Genomic DNA, 18,100 nt, shown 5'->3' on the forward strand with positions numbered 1-18,100 from the left:
GCTTGGGTGGCGTTCGGGGCTGTCTTGTGATTAATTTAACGGGAGCTTTCCTCTTCCTCCTCCCCACCACCTCGGGCGGGAAACGGCGACAAACTATGGTGTGCAGGGAGGCCGCGGGGATGGAATGGTGACCCGGGAGAAGCAGACCGTTGGCGCGGCGCCTCGAGGCCGGGGACGGAACCGCGCGCTGCCCAACCTTGCTCTCCAGCACACGGACGCCCATCTTCAGTCTGTCTCTTGCGCACCGTTATGCAGCAGCAGCACCGTTATACAGCAAGCTCCGTGCACCGCTCAGCCTTCCTCCCACACACAAGAAAAAACCTGCCCCCCGCTGCGGGTTCCTCCTCCTCCTCCTCCTCAGCGGGGTCCCTCCTCTCCCCTCCCCTCCTCTCCCCTCCCCTCCTCTCCATTTCTCCTCCTTTAAAACCGAGATGAGGAGGAATTTCTTCAGCCAGAGGGTGGTGAATCTGTGGAACTCTTTGCCGCAGAAGGCTGTGGAGGCTAAATCACCGAGTGTCTTTAAGACAGAGATAGATAGGTTCTTGATTAATAAGGGGATCGGGGGTTATGGGGAGAAGGCAGGAGAATGGGGATGAGAAACATATCAGCCAGGATTGAATGGCGGAGCAGATGCAATGGACCGAGTGGCCTAATTCGGCTCCTATGTCTTATGGGCTAACATCATAACACACCCGAAAGCTGCACCGATCGTCCAAATGCGGGACCTGTGAGGAGAAATAGAGGGGAGGGTGAGGAGGAGGAGGAGGGGGAGGGGGAGGGGGAGAGTACCCGACGCGCCACCTGCAAATCCCTACCTGCACAAACAATTCTTCCAACGTCCCAGCGTGCAAAGCCGCAGCGGGGGCGGGTTTTTTTCTTGTGTGTGGGAGGAAGGCTGAGCGGTGCACGGAGCTTGCTGTATAACGGTGCTGCTGCTGCTGCATAACGGTGCGCAAGAGACAGACTGAAGATGGGCGTCCGTGTGCTGGAGAGCAAGGTTGGGAAGCGCGCGGTTCCGTCCCCGAGGCGCCGCGCCAACGGACTAATTCCCCCGGGTCAGCGTTCCATCCCCGGCCTCGAGGCGCCGCGCCAACGGACTAATTCCCCCGGGTCAACGTTCCATCCCCGGCCTCGAGGCGCCGCGCCAACGGACTGCTTCCCCCGGGTCAACGTTCCATCCCCGCGGCCTACCGGCAGACCATAATTTGTCGCCGTTTCCCGCCCGAGGTGGGGGCGGGGAGGAAGGAAGAGGAAGAGGAAAGCTCCCGTTAAATTAATTGCCCCACTTTTTTCCACCACGGTGCTTCGGGGCCTCCCGGGCTGACCGAGTGCTGAGGGAAACGCCGCGTTTTTAAGTTTTTTCAGTCTCTTGTTCTGGGGGCTGGAATGGGTCAACGGGATGGGTGGCTGCAATTTTAGTTCAAAATGGTCCTTTTGCGTTTGCCTTCGAAGGGCATGATAATGGCCTTTGAGATCGGATAAACAAACCCCCTTTATATTGAAGTCGGTTGTAAATGTTGAGGTCCCCGCAACCCCCAAATTTTACATCCAAAATTGGCCCAAGTTTGAGTTGAGAAATAAGGTCCCAATGACTCTTTCTGACAGGTGGATTCAATATTACTCTGGGGATTAATGCTCTTTAAACAGTTTATCCTCCAAATGGTCGTCTTACTGGTTGGGGGTTTTTTTTTGGAACAATGTTATTGATTGACTCGGTCCCCAAATCCTTTAGTGCAAAAAAAACATTCTCATCGTCCCACTAAATCTCTCTTTATCCCTCCCTCCGTAACGTAACCTCTTCCAGACTCTCAATTTACATGTTCCCAAAATCTCTATCCTCTACACTTTGCTGTCCTGCATTAATGCCGCTCCCTCCATTTCTGTTTTTGATATAAATGTGGAATGCTCAAATTTTTTTCCAATTAAGGGGCAATTTAACGTGGCCAATCCACCTACCCTGCACATCTGTGTGTTGTGGGGGCGAAACCCACACAGACACGGGGAGAATGTGCAAACTCCACACGGACAGTGACCCAGAGCCGGGATCGAACCTGGGACCTCGGCGCCGTGAGGCAGCAGTGCTAAGCCGCCGTGCCCTTCCACTCCCTCTCCCTCCGTTTCCCTCGGCATTAATGATCCACAGCATCTCAGAATAAGTGAATCATTGTTACTTATTATTGTCCTGGTGATGCAAATAACAGTAGATTGTTTGATGCTGCAAAGCCTGTACGAGGGAGAATTCTTATCCACTTGGCACAAAGAAGCTATGCCTGAGCCAAGCGTTTTAGACCAGCTTCTGGGTTGTTTTTGTACCTGGGTTGCTTAGTGATCTGTTGCGTCAAAAAGGACAGTTTTGACCACTCGAGTAAGTGCTGATACTTCCCTCGTTACTTTCAACCGGACCGTTTGTTCCTGGTGCCCAGAATACTCCCCCTGAGAAACATTGTGAGATGCCAAGATTCAGGCTTGTGGTTAAATTTTAAACACACAATTTGTGGAAGGGGTTGACTGGCTTTAAGAACATTACTGATAAGAGGGCAATACGCTAGAATAAGTTTGTGAGATAAATAAACACAGTTATTGTGTTGGAATATTCATCTTAATGCTAAGTACAGAGCGGTGCTCACAGGCCTACATGTCGAATCACGGCTTCCCGGAAATTGAGTGATGTCCATCAAAGCCAGTCCACGGTACCTTATCCTGATTGTAACTAAATTTCTTGCAGAGATTTGCTTTGCATCTCTTTTATGCATTTTTCAGAAAAAAGGCAAGCTCTTGTCTAAACCCCGCTTGATTTTATTTTGGCTGTTTTATTGCCCTTTAAGTCAGCGAACAGAAAATGGTATCACGACTCATGATCTGGTCTAAACCTGTTATGTCATTGAAGTTTAATTCTTCAGAGATTTCCTTGCTACCTATATGTTTGCTCTTCCCGAACTCTGGTATTTTGTCTTGGGTCATGATTGCAAATTGTAGATATGATCTGCCGGTATACAAGCCAAATCGGTACTTATTGATTTAACTATATGAGCCATGTTAGGAGATGAAAAAACATACCAAATTCTTACAACGGTGGGTTGGTTAGTACACTTTTGTGAATTGACTGTTCCCACTGGCCTGAGGGTCAGGAACCAGAGAATGCAGATTTGAGATAGCAGGCAAAAGAATCAGAGAGGAGATGAGAATTATTTTTACTCCGCAAGTTGCTGTGAGCTGGAATGCGTTGCCTGAAGGGCAGATGGAAACAGGTTCAGTAATAACTGTAGTAAAAATCTGCAGGGCTAGTGGAAAAGATCTGGGGAGCGGAATAATTTTTTTCTCAAAAGAGCCAATTCAGGCATGATGTGCTGAATTGTCTCCCCCTGTGCTACGTGGTTCCTTCTTTAGTGACTGCCCGAACTCTGAGCGGGTCCCAAATGAAAATATTTGTCGGGTTATGCAACCCCGGGGGTGGCTGTTTTCTGCCCCACCGTGTTTGGGTTGATTATTGCTTCATCTTCAATCGGAGTTGTAAGGATTATTATTATCACATTGGGATAAGGAGGTGGCGGCAACTCACTAAATCCCGTGGACAGAGGGAAAGCTTATTTTGATACATCTCAACAAAAAAACTTTTAACATAAAAGTATTACAAAAACGTGGAGGTGGAGGGGGGTGCAGCAACTTGCAATCCGCCCTGCGTAACCTTAACTTCAGCCGACATTTTCAGATTCGGCACAACTCTGATTGGAATGGTTCAGCGCAGTCTGAATTACGACTGCCATGCGTCCTCCCGTGACATTACCACAACACACAAGAGAACTGGATTTTCATCCTTGCCGCCTGGGTGTTAAACATCGGCCAGTGGAGTACGTAGAGAGATATCGGGGGAGGGAGTGCGCAGGATTATTTTCCCAGTATCAAAATCTGTGCGAAGCTCCCTCATTTCCGTGGACGTGAAATTGGCTATGTAATCATCCCCGTGCAATTTCCCTCTCTACGTTCTACATTCTGCCCCAGCAAAAAAAACTGAAAACTGCCCGACCAACTTTGTATTTGGTAAATAACCCACACACCAGCGCATTTAACAGCATAAATTTAATAGAACTCGGCTACCATTGTGGAGCAGTGATGCAAACAGCTCTTACCACTCAAACCTTTAACGTTTCATAAAGATCAAAAATCCAACCATGAATCAATGGCTGTTCATCTTGTACCACAGTAAAAACCCTTTTGCTAAAAGAATAGTGCAGACAGGGTGGAATTTTGTAACCGTTAATTCCAGTTGTGCAGAATGCATCCTGATGGTATTTTCAGTGGCAGGTAATGAGTTACTTGCTGCACAAAGCTATGAGCCTACCTGAACAGCTGCCTAGAGATTATGTTAGTCATGGCGCAGGCAGGCAACCCTGAAGCTGTCGGCCTGTGTTGCCAGCTCGGGTTGCTGCTTCAGTAGTGGCGTTGGCGGGACTCCAGTAGCTGCAGTTATTGTCCGCAGGTCGGGCTCAAATGTGTGTCAGACGAGAGCCACTTCCACTCACTGCTTCGCCTGAGGAAACAACAGGGTATGCAGACGCTTCAGGTGGCTAGTTAAATTATTGGAGCAAGGCACTTTTATCTGGTTTCTCATAAACGGACTAAGTGTTTGCCAGTGTTAATCAGTGTTGTAACTGACTCGACAATGGATGTTTTCAGACTGCTTCAAATTGCGCAGCCGAAAACCAATATTGGCAACAACAGCTCTGGTTTCCGCAGTGGCACTGTTCAGAAATGTTCCGTGTCCACGATCCCGATGATGCATTGTACATGAGGTAGCACTGAAACACGTCCTTGTGCTTCCAGTAGGTCAAGCCTTGCAGCAAACACTCTTTCCATCACACCTTACTCTGCATCTGACTCCTCGGATTGACAAGTCATGGTGTAATGCAGTGTTTTTCAAACTTTTTTTCCGGGGATCCATTTTTACCAACCGGCCGACCTTCGCGATCCACGCTGGCCGACCTGCGCGACCCACCATTTTCTCTTACCTTGTTTGTTGCTGACAAAAATGGAGAAAATGGTTTTGGGTCCCTTTCGGCCCAATGGCCCCTTTAGGCCCCCCCGAACTTGAAAAAAAAAGGGACCATATAAAGACAAATGCGGCCGCACTGCGCATGTGTGCCCGATCATCGGTGTGCATGCGCATAGTTTTGCACATGCACACCGATGATCGGGCATGCATACGCAGTGCAGCCAAATTTTTTAAAATCTGTTCCTGGCCATTTTGAAGGCAGCTCGCAGCTGGCATTTCTAAAAGCCGGCTGTTGTGCGATCGGGAGCGCCGCAACGGAAGGCTCCGCGACCCACCTGTGGGTCGCGCCCCCGAGTTTGACAATGCCTGGTGTTCTGGAATAATCACTGCATGCCTGGACGGATGCAGCTACAGCAGCACATGAAGCTGGATCTCATCCGGGGTCAACCAATCTGCTGGCTAGGAGCTCAACCACTGAACTCTACGCACCACTGGTCCTCTGTGACTGTGGGTATAGTACGAACTATGTGCAGGATGCACAATAGCAACTCTCCAAACTATGACAACATGGTGGACATTTTCCAGACTCAAAAATAACTAAAAGGGTTAAAAAAAAATCAAAATTGTAATAGATCTAACTCTTGATCGCAATTTTTTAAATTATAATTTTGTCAGTGATGCGCGATCAATTACACTCCAGACGAGGTGATTTCTTAACTGAAGGCTTTAATCTGCTAGAACTTGTTCCCCAGCCGCTTCGGTACAGAAAGTGAAGGCTGCTGGGATGGCACCGTTCCTTATACTCCGCCTGTCGGGGCGGAGCTACGTAACAACAGCCAATGGTAAACTCCTGGGTTTAGCCAATGGTCATCTGCCTCTTAGGTACCGCAATACCTGGTACTACCACATTCACCCCCTGTTAAAAAAGAGTCCGGCGGGGGTGGTGGCCAGTGGTAACAGTCGCCTTTAACATGGTATGATCAGGTATGGAGGTACCGTGCTGGCGAGGATATTTGCAAAGTGTTCGTTCACAGTTAAAGTCACAGCGAAGCAATCAGTCGATCGGGTGGCCTGGTCGTCCTTCTGGAGCGTCTGGGCTTCGGTGGTGATTCTGGTGGGGGTCCAGGTGGTTGCGACTCCGGGAGCGTGGTGTCGGCCTCCCTTGCAGCTTCGTCAACCCTAGGCGGCGCTGTTGGGGCAAACGGTTGACGCGGGGGGGGGGGGCCTGTAGGGGGGGTCGGTGCGTGTTCGGGCCTAGGCAGGAGCGGCGGGAGTACTGACCCTCCAGTGAGGTGCTTTTTGACTGAGGAGTGGCGGATTTCGGAAGCATGTAGGGTACGGGAGAAGAAGGCCACGGATCTGCCCACTTGGTTGAGGGTGGCCATCAGAGCTATGTCGGATGCATCGCTCTCGACCTGGAAGGGGAGGGACTTGTCGATGGCGTGCATCGTGGCCTTTGCAATGTCTGCTTTGATGCGGCTGAAGGCCTGGCGGGTCTCTATCGACAGGGGCAAAACTGTGGATTGGATCAGGGGATGGGCCTTGTCCACATAGTTGATGACCCACTGAGCGTAGTAGCTAAAAAACCCTAGGCAGCGTTTCAGGGCCTTGGGGCAGTGAGGGAGGGGGAACTCCATGAGGGGGCGCATGCGTTCAGGGTCGGGGCCTATAACTCCATTTCGCACTATGTAGCCAAGAATGGCTAGATGGTCGGTGCTAAACACGCATTTATCCTTGTTGTATGTAAGGTTAAGGATTTTCGCGGTCTGGAGAAATTTGCGGAGGTTGGTGTCGTGGTCCTGCTGGTCATGGCTGCAGATGGTGACGTTATCCAGATATGGGAACGTTGCGCGTAAGCCGTACCGGTCAACCATTCGGTCCATCTCTCGCTGGAAGACCGAGACCCCATTAGTGACACCAAAGGGAACTCTTAAAAAGTGGTATAGAGTCGCCCATCTGCTTCGAAGGCAGTGTACTTGTGGTCACTATTACGGAGGGGTAGCTGGTGGTAGGCGGACTTGAGATCCACCGTGGAGAAGACCTTGTATTGTACGATCCTGTTCACCAGGCCGGCTATACAGGGGAGAGGGTACGCGTCCAGCTGCGTAAACCTGTTGATGGTCTGGCTGTTGACAATGACCATCCTATGTTTCTCCCCGGTCTTTACAACCACTACTTGAGCTCTCCAGGGACTGTTGCTCGCTTCGATGACCCCTTCCCTCAGCAGCCTTTGGACCTCTGACCTGATGAAGGTCCGGTCCTGGGCACTGTACCGCCTGCTCCTGGTGGCGACAGGTTTGCAATCCGGGGTGAGGTTCGCAAACAGGGAAGGCAGGTCGACCTTAAGGGCCGCGAGGCCACAGACAGTAAGGGGGGTACAGGGCCGCCGAATTTAAAGGTCAGGCTTTGCAAATTGCATTGGAGGTCCAGCCCCAGGAGGGTAGCCGCGCAGAGGTGCGGCAGGACATACAGGCGGAAATTGTCGAATTTCCTGCCTTGGACAGTGAGTTTCGCTAGGCAGAACCCCTTTATCTCCACCGAGTGTGACCCGGAGGCCAGGGAGATCCTTTGGTTTACAGGGTGGGTTACAAGTGAACAGCGCCTTACCGTGTTGGGGTGAACAAAGCTTTCCGTGCTCCCAGAGTCAATCAGGCAAGACGTCTCGTGGCCGTTGATGAAGACCGTCGTTGTAGCTGTTGCGAGTGTTCGGGGTCGACTTTGGTCCAGTGTCACCGAGGCCAGATGATGCAGTTGCGAGTTCTGATCGGGCAGCGTGTAGTCGGCCGTGCTGGGTGCCTGGGGCCCCATCCAAGATGGCGTCACCCAAGGGTCGCACATGGTGTCCGGGGATGAACAAGATGGCGGCGGCGATGGACAAAATGGCGGCCCCCACCCGTCCTGTGTGATGTCCGGGGGGCAAGATGGCCGCGCACATGGGTCGCACGTGGCCCTAGGATAGGGGGGTGGTGGTCAGCGCTGGCCGGTCGGGGCCTGAAGGAGGGGGGTTGCAGCGGCGGTCCGGAGTCGCTGGAGACCATGGCCACGGCGCGGGATAGGGGGGTGGCGGTGAGCGCTGGCCGGTGGGGGCCTGAAGGGTGGGTTGCCGCGGCGGTCCGGAGTCGCTGGAGACCGCGGGGTGGCGGTGAGCATTGGCCGGTCGGGGCCTGGAGGGGGGGGGTTGCCGCGGCGGTCTGGAGACCGCGGGCCTGGCAGACCCCCACAAAGTGGCCCTTCTTGCCGCACCTTTTGCAGGTGGCAGTGCGGGCCGGGCAGCGCGGGCGGAGATGATTCGCCTGCCCGCAGAAGAAACAGTGGGGCCCGGCAGCATTAGCGGGCCATCTCGTAGAGCAGGCCTGCAGGGTCTGGGGGAAGGTCTGTGGGGCTGCCACTGCGGGGTGCCACGCAGCTCAGGGGGCCGTCGGGCGCATAGGACTGCGCGTTTTTGTAGTCTACATCCATGGACCCTGCCAGGGCCCGTGCCTCTCAAGTCCCAGGGTGTCCTTTTCTAGGAGTCTTCGGCGGATATCTGAGGAGCTCATACCTGCTACGAAAGCAACCCTGATTAAAAGTTCCATGTGCTCGCTCCCCGAAACTTGCGGGCAACCACAGTTTCGGCCCAGCACCAGTAGTGCCCGGTAGCAATCCTCCAACGAATCCCCGGGGCTTTGCCGTCTAGTTGCAAGCAGGTGACGTGCGTAGACCTGATTTACAGGGCGGATATAATGTCCTTTTAGCAGTTCGATCGCGGCATCATAGTCCTTCGCCTCCTCGATAAGGGGGTAGATCCCAGGGCAGACCCTTGAGCGCAGGAGGTGCATTTTCTGTCCTTCTGAGGGTGTGTCTCCGGCCGTCTCGAGGTCGACCTTAAAGCACGCCAGCCAGTGTTTAAATATTGCAGCCGAGTTCTCCGCGTGGGGGCTGAGTTGAAGGCACTCCGGTTTGATTCGGAGGTCCATCCTTCCAGCTTAAGTCTAGTAGATTAAATTGATGTGCGATCAATTACACTCCCGACGAAGTGATTTCATAACTGAAGGCTTTAATCTACTAGAACTTGTTCCCCAGCAGCTTCGGTACAGAAAGTGAAGGCTGCTGGGACGGCACCGTTTCATACAGGCGGAGCTACGTAACAACAGCCAATGGTAAACTCCTGTGGTCATCCGCCTCTTAGGTACCGCAATACCTGGTACTACCACAGTCAGTAAAGTCAACTTTAAAACTTTACCTTGAGTTGCTTAAAATTAAGACAATTTTCGAGTCTATTAATTCCCATGACCTTTTCTTAAAAAAGCTTCTGATGGCACATAATAATATAATAAAAATAGTCGCGTATTGTCACAAGTAGGCTTCAATGAAGTTACTGTGAAAAGCCCCTAGCCACATTCAGGATATTTTACTTTCTCAGTTATTTTAGCAACTATAATGGTCGCAACTCTAAAACACCAAGTCGGGAGCCAAAATTAAGCTGTTAAGGAGCCGCATGCTGCTTCCGAACCGCTCGTCATTGAATCCTGAGCTGTCGAGGTGGTCCCACTCCTGTGCTCATTGCCCATAGCCCTGCTGTATTTTTAAATTTTCCAACCCGGGGGCAATTTAGCGCGGCCAATCCACCTACCCTGCACATCTTTGGGCTGTGGGGGTGAGACCCACGGGGAGAATGTGCAAACTCCACACGGGCAGCAGCCCGGGGCTGGGATCGAACCTGGGTCCTCAGCGCTGTGAGGCAGCAATGCTAACCACTGCGTTGCCGTGCCACCTCGTGTTTCTTTAACAGGGAAGAAAAAGATAAAAGTGAATAAATTAATAGTTAAACTGGAGAAAAAATAACCGTTGTAATTCTGTTTTTGCGGTATTTGATTGAAGGAATACCCAAAGAACCTTTTTTTGGTGAGCCATGTATATTGATTCTGAGCTACAATGTTATTAGGCCTGTTGGATACTCCTGATGCAAGGCTGTGCTATTTTTCAGAAAGATTTTGAAATGGTGCTGAAGGAGGCAGGATGCAAACTGGTGGTGATTGACTTCTCCGCAACATGGTGTGGACCTTGTCAAACTATCAAGCCACGATTCCATGTAAGTACTAATAAAAGAATCAGCCCGTTTTGAAGGCGGTGCGAGGCGGCTAAGTTCTCAGTGATGGAACTAACCGGTGCCAACAGATGTTAAACTCCCGAAGGCAAACAATTAGGGACCTCGAGAAACCAGAGTAGTGGCAGGTTAGATTAAATGTGGATTTAATTATAAGGCGCTACATGTGAGGTGTCAAAGTAGCTAGGGTGATGTTGAAAGAGGTCTGGGAATATTGTACACTTGTCAAGCTGCTGTGGAGTATTGATTCAGAAAGTGGAATTCAGTCTTCAGTAGACTGAAGTTCGGGCATTTTATACTAAATTGTACAATACTCTGATCAGACCATGCTTTTGAGAACGGGCTCGAGTCCAGAGTAGAGCTAGTATCTGACGACTAATCATAACAGCAGCTTAAATTTATATAATAACGTAGTAAAGTGCTGCAAAGTGTTTCACATACGTGTTATCAAACAATACTGTGAAGTATCTAAGTAGTTATTAAGGCAGGGGAACAAGGTTAGTTTAAAGGAACGTCTTAAGAGGACAGGGAAATTATGAGGTTTAGCAAGGAAATTCTGGAGCCGAAAGGGACCAGGCAGCTGAATGCTCAGCCACCAGTGGCGGAACTCAAGGGGATAATTATTCCCCCTTTTGGAAATCCACAATTCTTGTGGATGCAGCGAAACAGAACACAAAGTAAAGGTGAGCTTCAGTTCGTCACAATACTGCCAGGCAACGAATATCGGCAAACTCCTAAAAATCACACCCATGTGAGCATTTTCCACTTTCCTTTCCCAACTGGCCTCCATTCAAGGAAAACTAGGAAGCAGAGTAAGGGTGGCATAGATTCAAACTCACTCAGGATATATTTACGGCTGAGGTCAGGATGAACATCATACTGGAGTAATAAGCCCTTGAAATAGGTTTCCAGGCAAGCCGGTGGAGACGCAGTGATTAAAAACATAGCGGGGTGGGCGCCTCGTCTGTATCCAAGGGTAACATCGGTGGTCAACTTGTAAGCGTCTTAGATTTAATTTTGTAAGCCAAAGTTTCCTGTAGTCTTGCAGTTTTCTTTGTCCACGTTGAATCTTGAGCCTAAATGACTCTCGTCCCTTGGCTTTTTTGACAATTTATTCATGTAGTGTCACGTAGCCACTGGAAACATTCCCAGGATTTTATCCTTCGGTTTGAATGTCTTTCTGTTTGTACGTGCTTTGGAATCCATCCTGTTGTACTGAGAATCGGGTATGAGTGAATAGAAGATTAAATAACTGCAGCCACACCGGTTTCCTTCCATGCATGTCAACTATTCCTATTCTTAATTGTTCCGTTGGCATAATTGTGTGTGTCTGGGAGCTACGCCGACTTTCATGTTTAGTCACTTTATGTGCAAGTCATTGGTGATGGGCAAGGCTCAGAGTGCAGTTCCTGACAAATCCTATTGGGCTCCAGAAGTGTTAACTCTGTTTCTCCCTACCGATGCCGCTGGACCTGCTGAATTATTCCAGCACTTCCTGTTTTTGTTCCAGAATGCCGGGCACCACCACTGAGGATGGCAGTAATTAGATAAGTTAAATCGTGATTGTGCAATGCCAAGTTTGGGTTTGATGGTTGGGATTTTCAAGTAAGTGAACAGCGTCCAAAGTCTAGGATGGGCGTGAGCCTTAAGAGAGTTGGAAGAATTGAGGAAAGGTAAAGAAACATTTAACACATGAGGAAATCTATATTATTGGAGTCGGTGTTAAGAATGGAGGGAAAACGGGGATTCCACTAGCGGTCAGGAGCAATACTGCCAATGGGTACAGATAAATAAAGGTCAAACATTGAAGGTCAGGATGGGAGCTTTTTGATTTAGGTTTGCATGGAGAAAATTGGATTTCATCCAGGAACTAGGAGCACAAGATTTTGCCTGGCGACATACCCCAGTGATTTGCCATCCATTAACTTTAATATTCGCACCTACATCCGTGAGGCCCTTGTTCTGCTGTTAAGTATCGAAGGGGAAAAGGTGGACATGTGTCTTTGAATCTCTGAAAAATCCAGCTTTCCCTTACTTCATCGAAGGGTGCAAACAAATTTCAGTAAGGTAGCAATTCAGTCTGCATTGTATGCAGTCAGGACGTTAATGAATGTAGAGCAAACAGTCCATCCATAGAAGTCCTACAGTGCAGAAAGAGGCCATTCGGCCCATCAAGTCTGCACCGATGCTGCAAAAGAGCACCCTACCTAGGCCCGTTCCTCAGCCCTATCCCTCGAATCCCCGTGCATTGATCAGGTCATGTTGGAGTTGTATGGAACTTCAGTGAGGCTAAAACTGGAGTGCAGTGTACAGTTCTGGTCGCCACACTATAGGAAGGATGTGGTTGCACTGGAGGGGGTGCAGAGGAGATTCGCCAGGATGTTGCCTGAAGAAAGGTTGGATAGGCCTGGGTTGTTTTCATTGAAGCAGAGAAGACTGAGGGGGTGACCTGATTGAGGGGGTGACCTGATTGAGGGGGGTGACCTGATTGAGGGGGGTGACCTGATTGATACGGTTCTGAATTTTCCAAGTCTCTGGTTCCCCCTAGTGGCCATTCATCTCCCAACTTTTTCACTCATAAGACCTATCTCCCCCTAACAAAATCCAACTTTAGTCAATTCTAATTGTACGGAATTGAATTGTCTCCAGAACATTCCATCAGCGGTCTTAACTGAATTGTCTCTGACATTCCCTCAACCCGTTAAAGACCTTAACCGAATTAAAGTGTAATTCAATACAACCAATTTTAATTTTCAATCCACATGCACGGAACTGAACTATCACAGCGATATTGCCTCAATTGCTAACTGAATTATCGTCCGATATTCCCTCCATTCCCGTTTAACGTACCTCAGCCGTACCTACATCGACTGAAATTAACTTTTCTAATCCGCCAGACTGACCTTTGATTTCGTCAAACGATCTTACCCGACCATTGGCAAGTGACCAAACCCACTTCGGACTACGAGGCAGGGGAAAACCGACGCAGTCCTTTATAATCTACTCTCACCGTGGGCCCATTTCCCCTCTCTCCGTCCAAGGCTGGTTTAATTCTGATTTCGCGGATAGCCGGGAATTTGTCCTGGAAATCCCACCGCTGCCACCAAATGACGATATCGAGTTCTTCCTGGCCCCAGTCTGGTCTCAGTCAAAGGCCAAGTCGGATTGTAGGTATTGATTTATTTCAAATAGCTTGCAAGCTCCACTCACTCTGATAAAAGGCAGGAGACACATGTCTCTTGACACTTCCAGAGCAAGTGAGACAAAGGAAGCACAGCATGTGGTTTCACACACATGTGCATTCAGCATCGGGTTTCACATACCCATGACCAAATAAGGTAACGGTGACAAATACAGGATTCTCATAGGTCTTTCTCACACATTCCTTGACCTGGCCATATAAGCTGATCTTCACAACCACTGATCCTGATAGGCCCTCTATACATTCCTCCTCCCTGGGCCTCTTTCTCCCAGCATCCGTTGTGCAAAGAACAGGTCCTAATAGCTACCCATCCCCCTCTCGCCCGTGCTTTGCCCAATCCCTTTGTTCACTCCCTGCAACCCGAATTAATGTCTATAAATGCACTACCCTAATCTTCTGCTTTCCTATATTAGGGTATACCTCTACACTATCCGAACTGGTCATCCCAGTTTAATGCTCTTTTCTTTAGTTCAATTCCTCGGGGGGTGGGGGAAGAGTGGGAAACATCTCGGGCCACAGTTTCGAAGAAAAGCGGGCCAGTTAACCTCTGGTGTCGTGGCTAATGTTTGTCCCTCAATCAAGATCACAATTACAGATTATTATCACATTGCTGTTGGTGAGAATTTGGGGTTTGCAAATTGGCTGCCGCATTCCCTCCATTACCAGTAATCATACTTTGAATGTACTGACTATAAAGCGCTTTCAGACTCTTGATAGTCGTGAAAAGCACTGAATATACGCAAGTCTTTTACGCTCCCCATGAGCCGCCTCCTATCCTATTCATCTAATCAACCTTCTGATTCCTTTCTAATACTTTGATAGCTTCCTCATAAACCTGCTGGAATTCTTGACGCTTGAAAAGGTCAAATTTGAACTGAGGGGAAGGATGGAGGGATTCTACAATTCCTGGGCGTTATTCATTATGCACTTTCGAGAACTGGATCACATCGAACATTAGGGGGTTGAGGGCTTGGGGGGGGGGGGGGGGTACTGTATGTGTTAATGGTGACTATGGGTGATTCCTATTTGTCATTTGTTTATGTTAACATGCGGGTCAATGTCTGGTGTTTGGTGGGAGGGTGGGATCGTTGTTATTGATATGAGGATTGACATTACATTCGTTACTGATTATTGTTTATTATTGGGTGTAAATTTAGGAGAAAATGTGAAAAAAGGAGAATAAAAGACCCGGTCAGAACACCTGATTTTGTTTTTCCTGGTTCCTCTTGTCGATCTCTCCTTTTACTCTTTTCTAAATAAACCTGTTTACAGGGCAGAATAGGTAAAGGCTGATCATCACTGCCCTCCTCGACCGTAAAGGAGTGCCTGCAGTGGGGGAGCAATTATAGACAGGAAAACAGCATTCGGGAATTCCGGGATGGTCGGGTTTGTCTCATCCGCAAAAACATGAAAATTATGCTCCCAAAATTGTGAAACAATTCACCAGCATTCTTGCTGTCTCGCCAGTTGAACTCCTCCGGAATGGCAAGGAAACAGGCCAGGATACGCCCCTGTTTTTATAAGTGGGTCAGCTCTCTCTCTCCCTTCTGTTGGGGATTCTGCACAGGACTAGGACTCGAATATAAGGAGACTGCTTATGTCAGACCTGGGCCCTCAAGTTGGACCAGGCATGGCCTACAGAAGTACGCCAGAGATCGGCAGTGGAACCTTCCTGTGGGCTGGTCTTTGGCACATAAACTGAGGTGGCCGCCTCTCCTCCTCCCACCCACCCCACCGCCACCACAAACCTCCTTTGCTGAACCCTAACAGGGGGGGAAAAAATCAAATATCACTGATTCCAAAATATGTCTACTCAAATGCACACTTAAAATTATTTTAGGACCATTGCATTTTTTAAGTTTCGGTTTATATTTTTTTTCTTCGTTCACAGATGTGGCCGTCATTGGATCTGCCAGCACTTATTACCCACACTAATTGCCCTTGAGGTGACGGTGGTAAGGCACCACTGTTAGTCGTGGGATAAGAGGCACTCCCACTGTGCTGTTGGCGAGTTAATAGTTAGTAGAAACCAGTTTAATTTGCTACAGTGCGAATGTGGCATCTCTACTCCCAATTTGAGTTGAGAAGGTGGTCCTTGTGATCACTGCCGTCTGTTTCAAATAAATTAGTGAATCAGTAACCAAAATGTTAACTTTATTCTGGATTCCATAAGCCTTCCCTTCGCCTGCCCTTTTCTTTGTTGTTAAAGATTAAAATAGTAGTTGTCTGCTTGCAGCTATTCATGATGTGGAGATGCCGGCGTTGGACTGGGGTGTTTTACAAGTAAGAAGTTTTACAACACCAGGTTAAAGTCCAACAGGTTTGTTTCGATGTCACTAGCTTTCAGAGCGCTGCTCCTTCCTCAGGTGAATGAAGAGGTATGTTCCAGAAACATATATAGAGACAGATTCAAAGATGCCAAACAATGCTTGGAATGCGAGCATTGGCAGGTGATTAAATCTTTACAGATCCAGAGATGGGGTAACCCCAGGTTAAAGAGGTGTGAATTGTGTCAAGCAAGGACAGTTGGTAGGATTTCGCAGGCCAGATGGTGGGGGATGAATGTAATGCGACATGAATCCCAGGTCCCGGTTGAGGCCGCACTCGTGTGCGGAACCTGGCTATAGGTTTCTGCTCGGCGATTCTGCGTTGTCGCGCGTCCTGAAGGACGCCTTGGAGAACGCTTACCCGGATACCGACTGGAACCGATGTCCTAGGGGGGGTGTTTGCTAGAGCTGTTGGGGAGAGTTTAAACTAATGTGGCAGGGGGATGGGAACCGATGCAGGAAGTTGGAAGGTAGTAAAACAGGGACAGAAATAAAAGGCAGTAAGGGGGAAAGTATAAGGCAGAGAACCCATAGTCAAAAATCAAAAAGGGCGACAGTACAAGGTACAGTGACTGAGGGGAGCTCAGTGAATAGGACCAGGAATACTAAAAAAAATAAAAGGGGAAGTGAAAACATAAATGGTAAGCGATGCGGCAGGTTGTTACAGGAAGATGTGGGTTCGACGACAAGGAAAATTAGGAGAAAGGTTAAGAGGAAATATAACTTAGGAGAGGTTACTGATCGAGGTGTTAAGATTCAGAACAGAGGTAAAAAAAGCCAACATAAGTGTACTTTACCTGAATGCTCGTAGTATTCGGAATAAGGTAAATGAGTTGATGGCGCAAATCATCGTGAATGACTATGATTTAGTGGCCATTACTGAAACATGGTTAAAGGATGGTCACGACTGGGAGTTAAATATCCGTGGGTATCAAACTTTTCGGAGGGACAGAGTGGATGGTAAGGGAGGTGGTGTAGCTCTGTTATTTAAGGATGACATCCGGGCAACAGTAAGGGATGACATCGGTGCTATGGAGGATAAGGTTGAATCCATTTGGGTGGAAATCAGGAATAGTAAGGCGAAAAAGTCACTGATAGGAGTAATCTATAGGCCACCAAATAGTAACATTATGGTGGGGCAGGCAATAAACAAAGAAATAACAGATGCATGTAGAAATGGTACAGCAGTTATCATGGGGAATTTTAATCTACATGTTGATTGGTTTAACCAGGTCGGTCAAGGCAGCCTTGAGGAGGAGTTTATAGAATGTATCCGCGATAGTTTCCTAGAACAGTATGTAATGGAACCTACGAGGGAACAAGTGGTCCTAGATCTGGTCCTGTGTAATGAGACAGGATTGATTCAGGATCTCATAGTTAGGGATCCTCTCGGAAGGAGCGATCACAATATGGTGGAATTTAAAATACAGATGGAGGGTGAGAAGGTAAAATCAAGCACTAGTGTTTTATGCTTAAACAAAGGAGATTACAATGGGATGAGAGAAGAACTAGCTAAGGTAGGCTGGGAGCAAAGACTTTATGGTGAAACAGTTGAGGAACAGTGGAGAACCTTCCAAGTGATTTTTCACAGTGGCCAGCAAAGGTTTATACCAACAAAAAGGAAGGACGGTAAAAAGAGGGAAAATCGACCGTGGATATCTAAGGAAATAAGGGAGAGTATCAAATTGAAGGAAAAAACATACAAAGTAGCAAAGATCAGTGGGAGACTAGAGGACTGGGAAATCTTTAGGGGGCAACAGAAAGCTACTAAAAAAGCTATAAAGAAGAGTAAGATAGATTATGAGAGTAAACTTGCTCAGAATATAAAAACAGATAGTAAAAGTTTCTACAAATACATAAAACAAAAAAGAGTGGCTAAGGTAAATATTGGTCCTTTAGAGGATGAGAAGGGAGATTTAATAATGGGAGATGAGGAAATGGCTGAGGAACTGAACAGGATTTTTGGGTCGGTCTTCACAGTGGAAGACACAAATAACATGCCAGTGACTGATGGAAATGAGGCTATGACAGGTGAGGACCTTGAGAGGATTGATATCACCAAGGAGGTAGTGATGGGCAAGCTAATGGGGCTAAAGGTAGACAAGTCTCCTGGCCCTGATGGAATGCATCCCAGAGTGCTAAAAGAGATGGCTAGGGAAATTGCAAATGCACTAGTGATAATTTACCACAATTCACTAGACTCTGGGGTGGTCCCGGCGGATTGGAAATTAGCAAACGTGACACCACTGTTTAAAAAAGGAGGTAGGCAGAAAGTGGGTAATAATAGGCCAGTGAGCTTAACTTCGGTAGTAGGGAAGATGCTGGAATCTATCATCAAGGAAGAAGTAGCGAGGCATCTGGATGGAAATTGTCCCATTGGACAGACGCAGCATGGGTTCATAAAGGGCAGGTCGTGCCTAACTAATTTAGTGGAATTTTTTGAGGACATTAACAGTGCGGTAGATAACGGGGAGCCAATGGATGTGGTATATCTG

The 18,100-nt window shown here is 48.4% G+C and overlaps 1 protein-coding gene and 1 long non-coding RNA gene across 2 annotated transcripts in view; one reads left to right on the top strand and one right to left on the bottom strand.

The window, feature by feature from the left end:
- Window positions 1–933, bottom strand: part of LOC140429855 (uncharacterized) — a 141,367-nt gene extending 140,434 nt beyond the window's left edge. The window contains exon 1 of the long non-coding RNA XR_011949221.1: window positions 816–933. This is a non-coding gene — a long non-coding RNA (uncharacterized lncRNA). The remainder of the gene's footprint in view (window positions 1–815) is intronic.
- The window catches only part of LOC140429854 (thioredoxin-like), a 29,520-nt gene continuing 12,247 nt past the window's right edge, over window positions 828–18,100 (top strand). The window contains exons 1-2 of the mRNA XM_072517340.1: window positions 828–997; window positions 9,957–10,061. Coding sequence (XP_072373441.1) covers window positions 971–997; window positions 9,957–10,061 — 132 coding nt within the window. The 5' untranslated portion in view covers window positions 828–970. The remainder of the gene's footprint in view (window positions 998–9,956; window positions 10,062–18,100) is intronic.

This window comes from Scyliorhinus torazame, chromosome 9, assembly GCF_047496885.1.
Source record: "Scyliorhinus torazame isolate Kashiwa2021f chromosome 9, sScyTor2.1, whole genome shotgun sequence".
Classification (NCBI taxonomy): Eukaryota; Metazoa; Chordata; class Chondrichthyes; order Carcharhiniformes; family Scyliorhinidae; genus Scyliorhinus; species Scyliorhinus torazame.